General features: G+C 41.2%; 1 protein-coding gene across 1 annotated transcript in view; it reads left to right on the forward strand.

Annotated features, from left to right (window-relative positions):
- ANK2 (ankyrin 2) overlaps positions 1–20,731 on the forward strand; it is a 208,070-nt gene that overhangs the window by 34,173 nt on the left and 153,166 nt on the right. The window contains exons 3-4 of the mRNA XM_084859756.1: positions 1,348–1,446; positions 3,188–3,286. Of these exons, the coding sequence (XP_084715882.1) occupies positions 1,348–1,446; positions 3,188–3,286 (198 nt within the window). The remainder of the gene's footprint in view (positions 1–1,347; positions 1,447–3,187; positions 3,287–20,731) is intronic.

The following is a 20,731-nucleotide window of genomic DNA, read 5'->3' on the forward strand; positions in this document are numbered from 1 at the left end:
TATGTTCCTTCAACATCAGCAGAATTAGGCTATGGGTTTATTTGGCCTTTTCTGTGTTCAGGTCTAGCCTCAGTCTTGTTACTGAGATCCATTAACTCTAGCTGGGAATTGTAGCAATGAACTATCCATGGGAATTAAGAAATAAGTGTTCAGAAGGCTATTCGCTTCTCAAAATGATCTTATAATTAAATTCTTTACCACCTTAGATATATTGCATCCTGGTCACTGATGTGCTTAGTATGGCTCAGCATCAGGCCCAGCTTTGGAGTTGATACTCATCTAAAAAATTATACTGTTTTCTCCCTGCCTCCCCACCACCACCTTCCATTCTTACCTATATACTGGTTGAGAAAAAAAATTGTTAAGGTGCTTCTCTTCTACTGGAAGAAATGCCCCAAATATACACTTGCCATCCCTTAGGGCGGGGATCTCCAACCTTTTTGGACATTTGGAAGTGTGAGAAGCTGCTGTGGGCACCACCACAACATGGTTCCCATGGAGGATGTGGCTAGTCACATGTTTGTACGATGGAGGTGACAGATACGTGGTTGCATGTGCATCAGATTTAGGACCTGTAGCTTCCCATGTGAATGAGAGGTGTGTGGCTATATGTGAATAGAGGGAGGAGAATGCACAGGGGGCCACAAATTATGTTTGGACTTAATAGCCAGAAGTTATTTCTATCAGCCAACAAGAATATAGTAAAAGTTCCTCTGAACTCACAAAGAGTGCCTTTCCCTATTCACTCAGCAAGTGGCAGCCCTCCCACAGAATTAAGGAGAAGTACAGGTGCCATTGATCCTCCTAAGTCTCCCTGCAGTTCTCTGAGTGAGAATTAAGCACTGTCCCTACCTTCCTGGTAAGCCCCAGGCCTGCACCTGTTTCAAAAACAGGTTGAAAAGGCTAGGAGACACAATCTTTCCCTCTTTCCAAAGAATCAACTCTAGATTCTTCTCACTTTAAATTTAGGACATTACTTTTAGCTAATCTTGGTAAGCACATTTACAGACATCCTTATGGCACCTTAAAGACTAACAAATGTATTATGGCAGAAGGTTTTGTGGACTACAGTCATTCAGATGCATATGTGGAATATGTGAACGTGAAAAGCCACTTTGCACTGGGTCAGACCACTGGTCCGTCTAGCCCAGTCTAGGCTGGCAGTGGCTGTCCAAGATCTGTGGTAGCTGAGATCCTTTTAGCTGGAGGCACCAAAGACTGAAGCTGAGACACTCTGCATCCAAGGCATGTGCTCCACCACTGAGTTACGGCTCTTTCTTGAGGGGCCCATAGGAGCATGATAGTTAACATGACGATTAACAATCAATGTCATTTCTTTGCTTACAGAATGGACTCAATGCTCTACATCTGGCTGCCAAAGAAGGCCATGTGGGGTTGGTTCAGGAATTGCTGGAAAGAGGATCTGCAGTGGACTCTGCTACAAAGGTAATATATTTATTGTACCATTTATTTTATGTAGAGAACATTGAAATAGAGAGGGAAATGCTATTTGTAGCTGTTTCAGCTGTGCATTAGAATGTAATAGGCAATGGTTCTGAAACGTACATTTTCTTCCTTCACACTCATCCTAATTAATGTTAACTCTGCATCCCATAAGAATACAAGTGCACAGTTTTTGTGGAGCTCTGCAGGCCTTACCAAACTGACACACAATGTCCCAGTTCATATGTAATGCTGCGTGAACGAGCCTCTTCAAGCCTGAGCCCTCCCCTCCCCTTTTCTCTTCCCACACAGCTGGGAGGAGGACATAACCAAGATTCACTTCCATTTTCTACGATTTCTGGCTTGTCATTGTATACTGACTTTTAAAACTAACTCAGTAGTCTGTTCCGAAACGAGCCAGCTACAAACCCTGGATTGTTTTGCTTTGTTGAACTAATTAGAGTTTGTTTTAAACCTGCTTTGTACATAACAAACACACAGGAATCATAGAAACTGCAACTGAATCCTGATGAAGTCCTCCTCCTACCACATGGCAGGAGGGGAGGGGGAAGCGCATGGGCCTGAAGCTTCCCTTGGGCTCGCAAAGGCTCATCCATGTAATGCTAAATCCTGTATTAGCATTACATGTGAATACAGCTACTTTCCACATCCACTGGATGTGAAGTAAATAACATTGCACATAGAAAGAATCCACTCCTATGCTGCAGACTCACAGAGATGGAGGAGACCAGTAGGTCATAAAGTCTACAAATCCTTGGTTAGGAGCAAACTCTGGTTAAGATTAAATATGTTTAACATCAGTGCAGAGACAACACCAAACCATGGTCAAGGGTGTGAGGGGAAGGCCAGTGACAATTCATGCTCAGTAAGGAAGAGGGTATGTGAGCGAGCATGAGATCTTGCAGCCCCCTCCTCACTCCCGAACCGTAGTTAAGGGCCAACTCCTGTTATATCTCCACCAGCCTTTATAGTTAGATTTACCACCTGATGTTTAAACCTGTTGCCCTTTGTGCTTTGGTTTCCTGAAGGAAATCGACTGGCAATAGAGTAGGTTCAAGCCTTGGCATCTCCAGCGAAGGCTGGGAAAAAACCCTGTCTGAAATGCTGGAGAGCCGCTGCCAGTCAGTGTACACAGTACTGAGCTATTCCATTTCGTTTAGTTCATTTATTATAGTTCTATACTGCCCCATGGCTGAAGCTCTCTGGGTAGTTTACAAAATTAATAACCATTAAAATACATTATATAAAAATATCGGCCAATGTTCCTAGGCACCCAGCTGCACTTTCATTTTGTGCAAGTAGCAGGCAGTATGAGATGAAACCAGTTCAGAGGAATACTTTCATTGCCTTGCTTGCCTTCACATCTATTCCTGTGAATATTCTGTGTATATATGAAGTGCGTGGTGACAAAAACATGCTAGTAATGTATACAAAATGCTACAATGAGAGGCAGAGTACTTAAATAAGCATCCCCCAAATTATGGAACTCCCTAATGAAAAATGCTAAGCTCATGTCAATAGTATTGATATTTAGAAAAAGGGCAAAGATACTTCTTTTCTAGAGAAGTCTTTGGATAGCCTTAATTTTAGAACTTATATTGTAAATGAAGAGAATGTTTTTGAATAGGTTTTGATGCAACAATACTAATATTTTAATCAATGTTATTTTATGAAGGTGAATATTATTTATTGGAAGCTGTATTTTTTATCTTTTACAAAGCAGAAAGGTAATACTGCATTGCACATTGCATCCTTGGCTGGACAGGCTGAAGTCGTGAAAGTTCTAGTTAAGGAAGGAGCCAATATTAATGCACAATCTCAGGTATGTTGACATTTTCTCTCTTATAAAATTAAATGTTGTATAAAGTGGTCTATGTCTTATGTTGTCAAATTGACTGAAGGTTAATTGGTCACACATACACAGTGGGGTGCCCAGTTTATTCAGCACTGTGGAAAATATTTAAAAATTATCAACAGCTGGAGTGTAATAGCTAAATTAAACAGTTTGCAAATCATACTCATTAGCATCAATCATACCTGAAATATTTCTCTCAGTGTTCAAATTATGAAATGATGAGCTTTTTCCCTGCATGTAGAACTTGACCTTTTGAAACTTAGAAGACAGTCAGGAACCCAATAGATGCATAAATGGATTGATAACAACATTCTTGAAGTCAAATGTTTCTCTGTGCTTCTCCAAATAAACGTTTAACTCATACTGACTCATGTATTTTCAAATCAGTATAGTGTACAGTTGAATAGGTAAGAATAGACTGCTTGCACCTCTAGAAGAATGATTTTTCAAACTGGAAATCTTGAGTTTTTCTTTGGAAACTTATCAGAGATTTCTTAGTGAGAAGATCAGTTATGACCACATATATAGATGGCCTGCCTACCACTACCCATTTCTCCTTGCCATGTGCAACAGGAGAGTTGTGGTGTATTCTAGGTCACATTCATAGCTTACATGGGGCAATGGTGATGCTGAACCGATCAGGTTGATGCCCTGCATGAGAGTGCACTTGTCTTGAAACAGTCCCTGTGGAATATCCTCTGCAACACTGAGGGCTTCCGCATAGATATTGAGGAAAGTAGGGATGAGCAAAATCACCCCATCTTAATTTGAAATAAGAATTGTTCTTTCCAAGCTTTTTCAGAAGGAGAGAAAGCTCAGAAAGTCTTGGGCCATTTTTAAACATTTTAATTTTTGTGAACTGCCCAGAGAGCTTTGGCTATTGGGCAGTATAGAAATGAAATAAACAAATAAGTAAGTAAGTAAATAAATTTCAATTGATTTTTTGCCTGACCTCTGCTGTCCCTAGCCTTTCTTGCAGCTGGTGTCTCCTTCCCCCACCTTATGAACCCTGGCTTCCATTCTCCTTTTCTCCCCAAACCTACCTCTCAGTAGTAGTGACTGGTGTGTGTGTGTGTGTGTGTGTGTGAGAGAGAGAGAGAGAGAGAGAGAGGGAGAGAGAGAGAAGGGGACAAGCTGACATGCAGGCTTTTATTATGCCTAAAGATATTATCAATGGAAAATTCCAGTTCAAAGATCTCTGGGAATTCTAGTTTGGCAGAAGCCAACTACATTTCCCAGGGATCTTTTCATTGTCCCATTGATAACATTTGCAGACATAATGAAGGCCTATGGAGTGGCCCTCTTTTTGCAGTCCCCTCACCTCCAATCATAGCTGGATTAACCATAGGGCTAAGGGGGCCGTAGCCCCCAGCCCAACATCTCAGGGGGCCAGTAGCTAGCCCAGATTCCCAGTTTTCAAATTTAAAAAGAGGAAGTATTTACCACTTATAGAACCCAAGACATGAGGCAAAATATTCAGGAACGTTCCAGTCCTTTTCTAAGAAATGGACAGTGGTTTTGTCCAATTGTTTTGTGAGAAATTAGCCTGCTCCCTACCCCCTTTCAGTGTGTTAGGCAGTGAGTAGAGTTGTATCTATGATCAACATTTGGCTGAAGAGATGGGTATAGAGTGTCTGCAGGAAGGGATTTGCTCGATCATTTTGAACCCCCCTGTTTTTGCTCTGTCCTCATGAAACAGTGATTACTGCCCATAGAAAACAGTTGGGAAATCCAGAATGTTAGTGTAGCTGTGAGTGGGCAGTGGCAAATCCATGGGTTACGTCAGTACTGTAAGGTAGTCCATGGTTGTTATATCTGTATTGCTGGGAGCAAGAATAGGGTATGACATTACTGTAGTGTAGTTCAGAGTTGTTATCTCATCTGCTAATGTGTTGTTGTTGTTTTGTTTAGCAAAATGTAGTCAGGGGCCAACTGTGAAGTAGTTAATGAAAAAAAGGATACTTCCCTTCATTAAATATTTTCTTCCTTTAATTTCCTTCTAACCTCACTATTATGTACCATATGTACTGTATATAAACCTGAGAATCCCTATAGCACTCCGTGCATCTGATGAAATGGACTATAGTCTATGAAAGCTTATGCCAAAATGCATTTTTTAGTCTTCAAGGTGCCACAGGACTCTTTGTTGTTGTTTTGCTTTTAATAATGTTTATTTGAGTTGATGTTCATGCAAAACATGGAGGCATCGAGCAAAGGGCTGGATGTGCCTGATCTTGTCTGATCTTGGAAGCTAAGCAGGGTCAGCCCTGGTTAGTACTTGGATGGGAAGCCGCCTGGGAATCAGGCTTCCTGCACTGAGCAGGGGGTTGGACTCGATGGTCTTGTAGGCCCCTTCCAACCCTATGATTCTGTGATATGGAGACAACAGATGGAGATGACAACAACAACAATCAAGATTCCTTTGGCACTTTAAAGACTAAAACATTTATTCTGGCATAAGCTTTCATGGGTGATGGTCCACTTTATCATATGCATGGGGGGCCTTCTGTGCAGTGGCTCCACACCTTTGGAACAAGTTGCCATTAGGGGTCTGCCATGCTCCATCATTGCAGACTTTCAAGAAGGAATTTAAAACATATTATTTTATATTGGCCTGCTCCTGATATGATTGCCGTTGTTGCTATTGTTGCTGGGTTTTATTTGTATGGCTGGTCTTATTGTTGGTTTTTATTGCTGTTTTGTTGTGTTTATGTTTTTATCATTTTTAATATCTTAATGGTTCTGTGTTTTGTTGTAAGCTGCCTTGGGACGGCTTCTGCTGTGAAAGGCAGCCAAGAAATATTTTAAAATTTAAAAAATAGCAAATAAAATATGAGTGGGCATATGAGAAGCAAGAATATGTTTTTCAAATTTTGAATGTTTAATATGAGTTATAGGAGTTGGTGAAACTCAGCAGCATCACTGGTGAAGAGATGCTATGAAGGTAGAAGGTCTACTGGTATAGAGTATGGCTTCTTTTCAGATTTAGTTCCTCTACTTCTCCCAACAGGATTGTCTACATTTCAATTTTGCCACTGTAAATTAGGGTCAGAGGAAGGTGCACATGCTGCATTAATTTATTTACTTTTCTTTTGCCGGAAAGCACCATTCCCCTGTTGCATCACACACTGATTTTTAAACTTGAGAGGAATTCCGTGCATACAAAGGGGCACTACGGAATGTGTCTTTGATGCACAATCCACCAGGATGTTCTCCTGCAGAAACACCATTGAAATGAAATGGACCTGTGCAAGTGCATTGTTCAGATCAATAGGGCTTTCTCAGGAAAACGTCCCAGTGTGTTCTGAGCTTGGTCTTTTATTTAGCAGAAGTAAAATACAGTCCCAAACATGCTATAGCCACAGGGTGCTTCCACGCAAGGCTTTTATTGTGCTATCACCCTGCATCATAGAGTTTTAAGGGAGGCCCAGACATCATCATCTTCCAGTCGTAACTGTCCCATGTTTTCCTGCCATTTCTTCCATTTTTCTTCTTACCACAGAAAATCCATTAAGAAAAGAAAGATAGAAAAGCTGCACAGTGCCTTCTAATTGGTAGCAATAGGAGCACTCCATCTGGAAGCACGCTTAGTCAGGATCAAAGTGTAATATTAATGAAGAGTAGTTATTCACAAGCTATAACTACAAAGCAGTATCTACAGTTGTGTTCTTTTCTCTTTTACATGGAAGGAAATGTTGCAATATCTCCACCAGTATTCTTTGATCTATTTTGGTAGCTGCTGACTCACACCAGTAAACAGAAGAGGCTTCAGAAAGGGAAAGGGTAGAAAGGAATTTACAAATCACTAAATGAAAGGGCATCTGTAGTCAGATGGAAATTGTTAACCTGTGTGTGGCACCACTGGAGTTCATGAGACTAAAGGCTCTCAAGCTATATATAGATATCTGATTTTAAATAAATATATATATATATATATATATATACGCCTTTCTACAAGTACCAATATTTACAATATTAGGTGGGTAATGGGGGGTAAGGTATGATTCCAGATTCAAAGGAATTTAGAATAATGCCACATTATTGTTGCTGTTGCACTTTGGAAGCTGGAAGTAATATGTGGAGACTCACGTAAATCCATAGGGTTGTGTGTGTGTGGGGTGTGTGGGGAGGGATTGTCTTCAATACCTTCTTTGTGTCCCTGCTTTGTTGACTCTCCCACACACTCCATATGGTCCTCCATTCACATTATGCTCATGCCCATTCACATGTAGTACTCTTAGATATACACTCCTCAAGCATACCATGCACCATACAACACACAGTCTAAAAGTTTACCAACATTTTCATACTTGAACCCTCTCATTGATAGCACACAGCTCCATCTTTTCTTAGGACTAGTGAGCTTTTTCAAATTGTCTCAGTAACTGAAATATTTATAGATATTTCATGGCACCTCACTAAGGCACCAATGGCTAGGGAAGGTTTATTTCAATCAATTGAAGCTGGAATTCTTACATCTAAAAGCTCTGGGGATTCCAAACCCAGCAGCCCTTTTCTTTTATTATCTGCTTTGGGGGGTAAATTAACAAAAGTACTGTCTTCCTGCAAATGTTTATATTCTATGCTTTAATTATACTTCATTAATATATCTATGATCATATTAAGTGCAAAAAAAGGCTGTATAAAGTTGACTTGGACTTTGCAAATAAATATTCAAATGCCGTGGAATTAAAAGCAAATGGCCTATCTATCTGCTACTATATTGCAAAGTAAGAATGGATGGCTTAGTACAAATGGACTTATTCACTGCACATTTAAGTCTCTCCAACAGTATAAATAATACAGACATTATTGTTCATAGGTTAGCTGGGTACTAGGCAGACTTGTTAAAGTTCTCTGAATTTCAGTAAACCTCAATTAGCCTAAGGTCACACTAGCTCCTATTATTTAATATATCTTTGGAAGTTCTTGTATCAGGCACAGGGTAGATTGAGCTGTAGGAGGCAGCCCATTACTGTGTTTTATTATAAGTCTACGATAGCACATTGTTTGTCTAGATTTATGGCCCCACAATTGATTCATAGTAGGCAGCAGTATTGCATAACAAGATGAGCCCATTTCTTCTAGTGAAGATTCACAGTGTATATAACGCGAAGGTATTAAGAGACACCCGGGGGGGGGGGGGAGAACAAAGACACAGAGCAGCATAAGCCAAGCATATCCCTTTAACTTTCCTCTGCTATTTTAGCTCTCAACAAAAGTATTATCTTATTCACCTCTACCGATTATTCTGTAGTTGGTAGAGAGGTTTAAGCCATGAGGAGCTGTGTGCCCATGGGCACCATCTGGAATATTCACCCTTGTTGTGTCATACGAACTTGGCTGGTGGGGGTTATGCAAGTATTAAACAAGAACAGCCCATAGGTTATGTGAGGGTTAAACAACATGGCCCTAGAACAGGGCATAGGTTAAATAAACCTTGCATAACCCATGGTCTGTTCTAAGGTTATGCAAGAGTTGCTTAACTCTTGCATAACCCCTTCCAGACAAGTTCACAGGACATGACAACCCACAGTCAGGGGTTGAATATTCAGGATGGTGCTTACAGCCACCACAGCTTACCATAGCTTAAATAAGTCACGACGTGTGATGTGAATCCAGTCAATGACCTGGTTCACACAATCAAAATAAGCCACCATTTAAACTGTGGTGTGGGCTGGGTCCATGCAGGGCTGTTGTAGGGTTAGTCCCCCCCCCCCCACAACAGGCCATACCACCTGGGCTTGGACAGTACAACAAGCCACGTCTGGGTGGTGATTATGGAAATTGCGCCTGGCTTAAATAATCCATGGTGGTTTACTTTGATTGTGTGAACTGGCCCAATATCTTTGGTGAAAACCAAAGTAGCAAAGAGAAATTGAAGAATAAGAAGTTGGGAATGCGGGGTCGGGGAGAGGGCTAGGCCCTCCACTAATCCCAAACTCTTCTCCAAAGTCTCATTTAACAATTGGTAAGAAACCAACCCTTCCTTGGTTCTTCCCAAACCAGTTGCCCATATCAAATGCTTTACCTTCCACCTTGCAGAGATCAAGCCTATATAATATAAATATATTAAGAAGAGAGACAAAGTATGAGATTATAATACACCCATGCAAGTTTTTAATTTTTGTTTTTTGGTAAAAATAATGGAAGCAAATATCAGCTAATTTATTCCCCTTTGTATCCCTACCTCCTTGAATTGAATGATGGGGAATGCTTCATGATTTTGTTTTGTAGCTCGGAGCTATTTGCTTTTCCCTTGTCCTAACTAAATAATTACCATGATTTTTTTTGTTTGGTTTAGTAGTTTATTCCAAAAGATTTAATACACAGTGCCAGTGTAAAAGTACAGTCATTTGGCTCTGTCATGCATTTTTTTAAAATCTGAATCCTATTTCAGTGAAGAAATGCCAAAAAAAAAAAAAATCATCTTCACAGGGAGCATATAATTATTATTCCAGTTTTTCAGCACATTTATTGGTAGCACTAAATGTTCCAGGCACCATCTACAGTCATCATAACAGATGTTTGGTCCTTGAATTCTGATCCAAATTGAATTGACTCAGATAATAAAGACACCCAGATTCAGGGCATAGATAGACAGATGGACAGATAGATAGATGCTGTTTCTGGAAGTTTCCTTGTGCTTTATCAGTGGTATTCCAACACAACCCTACCTGGATGATGGTAGTCTGGTATCAGGGATCCATGCTCTGATGTTCTCCTGCTTAGATTACTGTAATGCTGGAACCGACTGCTATGATCATAGTATGCCAGTGTTGTATCTTCTCCATTCACTTCTGGTTCATTTCCCAACTCAAATTAAAGTGGCTTAGTGGTTAAGACGCTGAACTGCAGACTGGAAGGTCGGCAGGTCAGCAGTTCGAGACCCGAGTGCTGCGTGATGGAGTGAGCTCCCGTCTTCAGTCCCAGCTTCTGCCAACCTAGCAGTTCGAAAGCAAGAAATTGCAAGTAGATAAATAGGTACCGCCTCGGCGGGAAAGGTAACAGCGTTCCGTGCACCTCGGTGTTCAGTCATGCTGGCCACATGACCATGGAAGCGTCTTCGGACAGCACTGGCTCTTCGGCTTAGAAACGGGGGTGAGCACCGCACCCTAGAGTCGGACACGACTGGTTGGGGACACCTTTACCTTTATTCTGTAAGCCCCTTCATAGCTTGGGACCACAGGGACTGTCTCTTTCCATATGTTCCTGCTTTGAGGGCCCCCGCATATTGAGATTCAGCAGGTGGCTACTCATGAGTGGGCATTCTCTGTGGCGGCCCCTGAATCGTGGGATGCCTTTTCTATAGCGGTCTCCCCAGTGCTAACTGAGTGACTTTCCAGTGCCAGATTAAAACTTTTTATTCTCTCAGGCCTTTTAAATGTGCTACCTTGCTACTTGTTTTACTCCTAATAACAACTAGGGTTTATTTAATGAAGTGACAGGCCATTAACTCTCCCCTACCCTTTCACAATTCAAGGAAGCTCTAGGCATCCCATACACCAACTTTCCAATAATGGCAGGAAAATAATAAAAAAAAATAGTTATGTCTGATTTAGACATGGGGGTTGTTCGTCTGATAAACCATGGTTCATCAGGGCAGGAGTGAGCATCTGCCTGTACACTTCCTCCTTATCCCTCCAATTCCTTCCTCCCCTTGCACACTTGACTTTGGTGCTTCTCTCATGGTTTGTTAAAACCCTGGAGTCACCAGTGAATTTTAGTAGGAGACATTATTATAGAAATATTATTATTTCTGTTTTTATAACCCCTTGAAGGAGGTCTTCAAATAAAAAGGCCGAAATGTGTTGGGCTTTTTTTTTTTTTTTGCAAATCATTGTTCCAGCATCTTGAGACATGTCTCTTCCATTCATGGGTCCATTTTGGATACTTTCCCACTTTGCACCTGTTCAAGCGTTATGCCTAAACAGGAAATACCAATACGTGCACTGGAAATACCAATGTACTCCCACACACCAGCTCTGCCCCCAACATGCCCATCAATTCTATGCCCAACCTTTCTGCGCTGAGTAGGAAAATCCGAAGGAGGCTGCTTTATCAGGGGTCCCCATCACAGGGAGGTTTCAATCAACCCCCCTTCAGATCTTCCCATTCAATGTGGGAAGGCTGAGAGTGGAGAGGGTGGGGCTGGCATGTGGGGATGTTAGGCACAGGGCTAGCACACAGCCCCATACCCTCTACAAGAGATGGAGAAAGCTAATGAGGTTGTTACATCTGAACTGGGTTTTTGAGAATTTATATAGAATTATCAAGTGTTCATAGCGCATTACATTAATTATATTGTAAGCCTTTCAATACTTCTGTAAGCTAGGCCAGTATTATTATTCGCATATAGGAAAAAAAGTCCCCATGGGGGTTGAGGCTAAGAAAATAGCGCCTTGTTTAAGGTTACCTAGTGAGGTCATGCCAAAGGTGAAATTTGAACTGGTGACTTCCTGGTTCATATCTCGGTCCCTTACTCAATATACTACACTTAGAGAGCAATCCTATGTCCCATAGACAGCACCTGGGGGAGATAGGATTTTTCGATTTCCCAGTTCCAAGCTCATAAACAGCACTACGAGCTCATAGCCGGCAAACTGTGCTCCTCTCTCCCTCCCTTTCCCCGTCATAGTTGGGGCGGAGAGAACCGCGGCAGCTTCCCCTCCATGTCTGTCTTTGTTCATAACATGGAGCACAGACAGGGCAAAAAGGGGAGGGGCGGGGAGGGGAGGAGACCATGGAAGCTGTTTTAGACAGCTTCCTCTGCGGCCCCCAGCCCTGTTCCCGCCCCCTCCCTGAAGCTGCACTTAGATGCATGAAATCGGCATCTAAGGTAAACTGTAGGTCAATAAGAGCACGGCAGGAATCCTCTCCCCCATGTTTCAGCTGCCCTGCATTGGATAGGCGGTCACCTCCAAGCTCCAGCTTCAGAGGAAGTTGGAGTCGGCCGTCTATCTCAATAGGATTGCACCCTTACTCTGTGATATGATATACACCATTGGCTCAGCATTAATTTTTAATAAAATTAAGAGCTAATCTACGAATTCATGTGAAACTGTGTGTATTTATTCTAGATCAACCTCTAGCTCATTTTAAAAATTGATTTCAACTGCAGGTGAAAGTAATTATTGATCCCTTTAGTATGTGAAAATTAAATTTTCACTATGCTTCTCTGGTGAACACAGAAGCACTAGGATCACAGAGGGCCAAAACCAATTACTTTAAATCTGGGTCTAGCAGCTACATCTTTTGCTCATTTTTACTGTAAATGAGCCCGGGGAGCCTCATCCAGATCTTAAAAGTCCTCCAAACACCCATATTAGGGTCCTGATCCAAACTGTGCCCCCTGTGCCTACTCTAAAGTAAAAAATAAGAATAACGGTAGCTGCTAGACACAGATTTAAATTAATGCTTGTTTTTGCCCACAGTGTTGGGATTCTTTTGATTTTGGAGTGGCCCGTTTCCCCCTCCTCAAAGCAGCATGTGGGATTTCAAGGTGGGGAGCTGAAACATTTATTTTTTAAAATCTAATTATTAAAATATTTCTTGGCTGCTTTTTAAGGTGCCTCCCAAGGTGGCTTACAACAATAAAACACAGAGCCATTAAGATATTAAGAGTGATAAAAACATAAACGGCAATAAAAACCAATGATAAAAACAGCAACAACAGCAATCATATCGGGAGAAGGCCAAGGTAAAATATTATGTTTTCAAGACCTTTTTAAAAGCCTGCAATGATGGAACATGGCAGACCCTTGATGGCAACTTATTCCAAAGGTGTGGGGCCACTGCAGAGAAGGCCCTCCCACATGTGGTCACTCATCTAACTGCTCTCACAGGTGGCCAGATGTTTTGGTCCTCTATCCCCCCAAAACAATGAAAGGGCACCCACCAATTCACCATAAGAGAAGGAAGAGTTTTTATTCCAGCAGTGTGCATAAGCATGAACTTCATAAACTCTTTTGACACAATTAAGAGAGGCTTTGCTATATGATTTTCATGTGGTGAACATTTATTTTGAAGAGATTCTTACATTGCAAGATCTGGCATTTAGAACTGCTTGCCAATCCAGTCCCAAAATAGTTTAGTAAAAGTAAAGTTGAACTTTAAAATAATTGCAAAAGAATTTTTTTTGAAAGAACCATTGGACTAGGATAAAAACAACATATGAAAAGCTGCAATGTCCAGCTTGATGCAGAATTGGTGTTTGCATCACCAGTTGTCAGGCTAGCCTTCTTACACAGCAAATAGGAGCAACAACTCTGGGTACCACTGGCCAACTTCTTCTGGGGTCTTTGAAATCACCTCACAGCTGTCACTCAAGGCATCTGCTGCCTGAGGTAGTCACTTCAGTCTGCCTAATGGTAAGGCCATCTTTGTAAGGCGGAATAATTCATCTAGTTTATGGCTGTCTTCTTTTCATTTTATTCAGAGAGAAATGTCACTGCACTAAATATATATGTAAAATGCTGTGAAAAATGCATCACAGGGTTTGCTGGACTTTGCAGACTGATCTTTATCACTACAATAAATATCTTTAGCCAGTAGCTTTGCAAATGTGCCTTCCAAAATGGAATTTGTCTTACAAATGTACTGTCCCACAAAATTTCATCTGAGTAACTGCCCATGTTTTCATTTTGTTTGTTTGTTTGTTTTTCTAATTAAAAAAAAACCTGAATTGGAGGCTGGAAACAAGGGGAAAAAACAATGTGAAAGACAGACAGACAGACTTCTAATGGTTAGATATTTACAGTCTAGTAACAAGGAATGTGATCTCTTCAGTAAAGCAGGTAAAACATCCTTAACCTACCCTTGTAGAGAAAGGGAATCTCCTGTTGAGATAAAATCCTCTTATGAGACATAATGCAAAATAAAAGTTTATAGGATCCTGATGATATGTGCCCTTTCATTATGTCTTTCAACTACAACAGCAGAAATAGTATTCGTTTGACTTACAGTTCAGTGCCTTAAACCCCTTTTTTAAGTGCTGTTGCCAGCTTTGAGCACTCCCATTGGAGCAATTAAACTTAATAACTTCACACAAATCTGTTGCTTGCCTTAAATTGCCTGCCTTAATTTTAAAGTGTGAGGAGTTAAATCCAGGAGTTAAATCCAACATGTGTGTGTGGACATTCCCTTGTAGACCCTTGCATGCCCCCTGGCTGTGCTCCGGAGGATCTCCTAACCCTCCAGACCAGATTTGCGGGGTGCTGGAGAGGAGCCATTCCAACAGCAATTTCTGTTCCACTGGTGGACAGCCAGCATTGGCTGCAACCCATGGAGTTTGTGTTGGATGTGGAAAGGGATGGGTAAGCAATGTAAGGATTTGATGCCTCCAGGGTCCCCTTTCAGTTTGCCTTCATATTCTGAGATATCCTTCTTCACTTGTGGCTTCCCTTCCCTTCACCAACACTATTACCTTTAATTTCACAACTGCCTCTTACTCCCTTGAACTGGTATGCCTATTCTTCTTCACTGCTGGTTATGCCTAGAGTACCTGTGGTGTCACCTGATTCTTCTAAACCTCAGGTCAAAACCTATGTTTACTGTGAAGTCTTTGGCTCAACACCATAGTTGTCAACATTTCATGTATGCCTTATTTACCATTCTCTCTAAACTTCCTCATGTTGTCTCCCCTCACCCCCTGCCTGATACCTAAATTTAGATTGTAAGCACCTTGGAGTAGGGACCTGTCTGGATTAAGTCACTCTGGAAAGTGCTTTGTACTCTTACGACACTGGTTCACACAATCACTGCAACCCACCATGGCTTATTTAAGCCACAGTAAGTGGTGGTGTGTGCCGGCAGTCATTTTGAATATTCAGTCCCTGTCAGGGAGGTGCCATTGTTTGTTGTGTCATCCAAACGCCTTGTTAGGGGTTGGTTGAGGGTTAAATAAACCTCAAATAACCCTACAACCCTACATGTTGTTCTTGTTATCACCACTATAGAAAACAGGCAGAGGAGAGGGCAGGGTGTTGAGTCTTTCCATGCCATATATATCAGAACTTCTGGGCAAATATAAAGAACCACTAGCCAACTAGTTCCACATATCAAAAGGGGTTTTAGACTTGAACAGCACCCTCCATGTCACATAGCAAGCCACTTTTGAAGCTGAAGGGACTTTCAAAAGTAGCTTGCAATGTGGCATAATAGTCTGCTGTTCAAAGACCAAATGTGAAGGAAAAAAAATCTCACTGGGCTCACAGGAAGACATAAGTAACAATTTGGATCTCAAAACTCTGTCAAGTGTTGTGTCATTTGGGATATGTTAAAAATTCAGAAGTGGCTTTTATGTAAGAATCTTATTCTGAATTTTTTATAGCAAGGCGATTATGTAAAATGTTTTTGAATGAATATAACCAATAATATTTTTAATGCTTTGTCAGGTCTATAATATGCATGCGCGCGCACACGCACACACACGCACGCATGCACACAGTAGCTGTAAATGGAAGTCAGTATGTATGGCAAGAATTGTACTGCATTTAGCAAACAACAGCAACAACCTACAGAGGACAATCTGGTTGATTACTTTGACCCTCAGATGTATAATTACTTTTTGAACTGGTAATTAAAACAACGAGCATTTATCACCAGCAGGCAACTCCATTACACAACAGCCACCTTCTTTGTCCTGTGATGCTACTAAGTGTTGTGTCATATGGTTAGTGGAGACTCATCAAGTTTAGCTGCATTGGGCGTTTTATTAAGGGATTCGTTATTAACTAAGCTTTCTCTTCTAGTCTTTAAAAAAAAATCTCATTTTTTAAAATATTTGGCATAGAGATCTTTGGCAGTATCCAATGGTGTCATATTAGCATTAGCACTAGCAGAGCTCTGCAAATCTTTTCATTGGGCAAACACTTGTGCATTATGCTTGCACAACTGCTTGTGTGTTCTCTCCAAAGCTTTTAAAAAAAATTCACACTTCTATTAACAGGTGCAATATCTACAGTTTTTAAGGATAGGTTACTGTCATTATTTCTGACAGATATACCAGTGCAAATGTTTACGATCATTGTATATCAAACAGGATATGAGTGTGTTCATAACAAGCAGAATCAAGTAACATTCCAAAATCTATCTTTATTGTTTTCTGCATGTTACATAGTTGGCAGCTGCAGAAGAAATTCCTACTAGAATTATAGCCATCAAATTTCATAAATGGCATTAGCATATTTTTCTATGCCATGGGCACTAATCAAGTGGAAAAGAAATACTGTCAGGATCACATATATATTTGTAAAGTAGTGGATGGAAATAAAACAACAGGATATTGGGTAAATATTTTCTTCATATGTTTAGTAATCTAACCATGCTCATAGAATTGAAGATGAGGAACTCAAGGACTGCTAGATCAGCATATTTCAACAAAGAGAGAAGTAAAAATATAGCTAATGCAGATTATTTATGCTTCAGTCTTAAGATGACTGACTTGGAAGTAAGTGCTGTTGAGTTCAGTAGAGTTCATTTACCATAGATATGTTTAGGGTTGTAGCAGTAGTTTACAGATATTTCCAGATTCAAGAGTCCTGTGACATTAGCCCCAGTTATAGCTAATGAAGGATGAGATTGCTTAGGACATGGGAGGGGAACCTCTAGGCCATGGATCTAAACTGGCCTGTGGAGGTTCCCCATCCAGCCTGTTGAATCTTCATGAATTCCTCTAGGGGCCAACTGTTATCCCAACTGTTATCTCCAGTCACAGATCAAACATAATAGCTGGGGTGTGGAAGGTGCTGTATGGATGAAGCATCTGTGTGAAGGTTTGAGGCCTACAGCAGCAAAGGTCAGGTGTAGAGGCCTGGAATTTTTTGTTGGGAGGGGGTAGCCTTGAGAGGCATAGTTTCATTTCCCCAGTTAAGTTTCATTTCTTCAGGTTTGAAGCAGTACTTTTGGTTTTAAGGGAGGAAGGTATATATAAGGGAGAAAAAGAGCCAGTAAGAGTCAAGTCAAGGTGATCAGAGCCTGAAGAGGAAGCAGGAAGAAGCAGCCTGGAGAAGTCTAAGTATAGCTAGGGTAAAGGAACTTGCATTTTGCAACTTTTATTTTCTCTTAAGGCCTTTTTTAAAATCACTTAGCTCTATTGCGTAAATACTTTTAGTTGTGATTTGCTTGCTTTAATTTACCAGTAAACTGTTGTGGTTAAACCCTGTGTCTAGAGTGTCAGTCACCCCACACCTACAGCCTGAACCCCACGTTATTGGAAAGGGGAGGTAAAAGAAGGAAGGTGGGACTCTTAAGGAGGCAAGAGATCCTTAAGAAGTTGCTCAGGGTGTCCAGGTTATAAGGGGAACCCTGAAAATCCCCAACTGAGCTGGCAGCTGAAGTGTTCCTCCAGCCATGGCCGCTTCACTCATCAATGGGATGCTAGAGAACACCAAAGCCATGCACCCGGACATCATTTGGCCTGCGGGTAGTGGTGGTGATCCAGTTCCTCACACCAATTTAGTTTCCCACTCCTGGTTTAGGATGAGGATAACATCTAGTGGCCTCCTGATGCTAAATGACCGTGTCTGTCATGGCATGAGTATATAATCTCTTATAACTCAGGACTGTTACTGTGACTATATAATTAAATCAAGGATAACCCCATTTGCTAAACCATTCTTCTGCTACTCTCTTGTCTTCCTCAAACTGTAACACTGGTTAATTATAATCACAATATGTTTCTAATGGGATAAAAGCTATGAAAGAGTATGACAAAAGTATAACAGCGATGTGATATCTTCATAGTTAATGAACTCTATCATGGAGGCTGTAGCTGATAGAAATTAACTATTCATGTATATGTTCAGAATCAGAAGCGACTGGAGGGCAGTTGAAGGAGACATATAAAATAGCAAAAAACAAAATACAACATAGCAAAATACAAAACAGCAAAAACAAGTTATGGTTTTACTGAAGTCCTTGGGCCAGTTAGTCTTGTGTATTCTCATATGTCTCGATGGACCTATTACAGACAGAATAGGGCAGCCTCTATCACTCTATGCAGCTTTTCAACATCAATTTCATGTTTCCAGATCTTGCTGCTGTCCTGTTTCATTGTGAGGATTTCATATTGTCAGTATTGTACTGGCTTTCCTCTTACAAAATGAAAAAAGAGCAATTGTGAGACAACATAGAGCATGCTTTATATAGGTCCATAGGTAAATCAGGACAAATGGATCCATCCAGCAACAGCAGAAATTGGCAAATTGTAACAGGATGTAGAAGCAAGCCTGTTAGAATCAAGCAAAAGGAGATTGATTGTCATGAACACCAAGTGCCTGGATAACATTGCTGTCTGGCTTGGATTGAGTAATACACCATCCTCATCAGATGGCATATTTTGTATAATCATAATGCACATGCTACAAGGAAGACTGGCAATGGGTAGTACCCTTAGAAATCAGATCGAAAGGTCTCCTTGCAATTTCTTTCAGGTCTCCACAAATAATGTATTAAGGTAATTGTTGTTGTTGTTGTTCAGTCGTTAATCGTGTCCGACTCTTCGTGACCCCATGGACCATAGCACGCCAGGCCTTCCTGTCCTCCGCTCTCTTCTGGAGTGTGCTCAAGTTCATATTCATTGCATCGGTGATGCTATCTAGCCATCTCATCCTCTGCCATCCCCTTCTCCTTTTGCCTTCAATCTTTCCCAGCATCAGGGTCTTTTCCAGGGAGTTTTCTCTTTGCATTAGGTGGCCAAAATATTTGAGCTTCAGTTTCAGTATCTGTCCTTCCAATGAGCAATTAAGGTAATCCCTCACAATTATTCATTTTCTTTCCTCTACTTTTGTTCTGCCAGTAGAAACATTTATGTCTGTTTCCTCTTACTAATCTTAATTCTGTCTTTAATTCCATCTGACTTTGTTCCAAGGAAGCATTATGTAAGAAATTGGGAAAAAAATAGATGCAGAAGTCATTTATCACTAGTGAAACCATACAGACTATCTTAGGACTCTTAGGAACATCTTTCACTAGGACTATTAGAAAAAAACAAATCTAAGCATTTTAAGAAACCTGCCTTCTTCTGAAGTAATTGCTGGTAGATCAGTACTTAAGTATCTTGAATAGGAAGGGGCTTGACATAATTACTAAAAGACTGTGTTGTACACGGTCTTGCCCACTGACTTTTCACTGGTAGCTTGGGTCACACAAATTGGTGTTATCCTAGCCATTAATCATACTTGAAAAATTAGGAACAAAGCATAAGATGCTTTGATAAGATGCACTAGCTCCTCCCAGCCCTTGCATGCTTGCATGCTAATACCTACTGCCCTTACTTATTTTACTTGTAAAACAGAACCATATAATGAAGGCAGAATACAAGTGCATTTGGCTTGCAGGAAGGCCTCAACAATGTCAAAGAGAATTGTTAATTAACTTTAAAGGATCTGCAACAGACTAAAATGTTATGTGTTCTGCCTTACCACAATGTGGGTTCCTAATTCTAAGGTGACAACCTCCCACTGTCTATCTCATATGGGCAACTCCAACCTGGCTCCAGACCTGAAACAAGTCTGCAATTCAAATTTAAACACCATAAAGATGTGCCAATGAAGTTCCCAAGAGCACCATCCACCCATTCTAGCTGATACACCCTTGAAGTCAATGAAGCTATCAGAGTCCGAGAGAGCTACCCTCCCAGATGTTCTCGACCAAGTAAGCTGTGAGGGGTTGGTTTAGGTCAGCCCTCCAGATGTTTTGGACTCCAGCTCCCATCAGCCCCAGCCAACATGGCCAATTGTTGGGAATGCTGGGAGTCGTAGTCAAAAACATCTGGAGGGTAACCGGCTAGGGAGGACTGGTTACAGTGTCTCATTACAGTGTCTCAGGCCCTTATCAGCATTGACTGCATGTCTCACTCCTCTCTTTCCACAGAGGACCTGCCAGTTGCAGCCTAATTAAATGAAAGATGAACCAGTGTAAACCAACTGCTGCAAGAAACATAGCAAACTAGGCTAGATAAAGTACCATCTCAATGACCAATCTGGGCAAGGCACCCAAAAAATCTCTATTCAGCCAACAGGGTGACCAGCGATACCTACACTGGTTAGTGTTAGGTGGGTGCGCAGGGCTGCAGTCTAAACTGCTTCTGAGGGAAAGGTGCAAACTCCTTAAATGTGCAAACCTATGCAAATGCCACAGGCCCTTTGGCATGAGGTGTAAACTGGGTACTTCCCAAGCCTTGTGCTCCATCCTGCAACGGGGTGGAGGCAAAGCTGTCCCTGACATACTGTTGTTGGTAGAGGGATGTTATGTCTGTGGCTATCGGTGGCTACTAGTCCTGATGGCTCTACGCTACCTCCAGTTTCAGAGGCAGTATGCTTATGTACACTAATTTCTGGGAAATGTGGTCAGGAGGGTACTGTTGCACTCATGTCCTGCTTGTGGGCAGCTGGTTGGCCACTGTGTGAA

This window comes from Heloderma suspectum, chromosome 5, assembly GCF_057233095.1.
Source record: "Heloderma suspectum isolate Gila_16-S chromosome 5, 16-S_ref, whole genome shotgun sequence".
In the NCBI taxonomy this organism is placed as follows: domain Eukaryota; kingdom Metazoa; phylum Chordata; class Lepidosauria; order Squamata; family Helodermatidae; genus Heloderma; species Heloderma suspectum.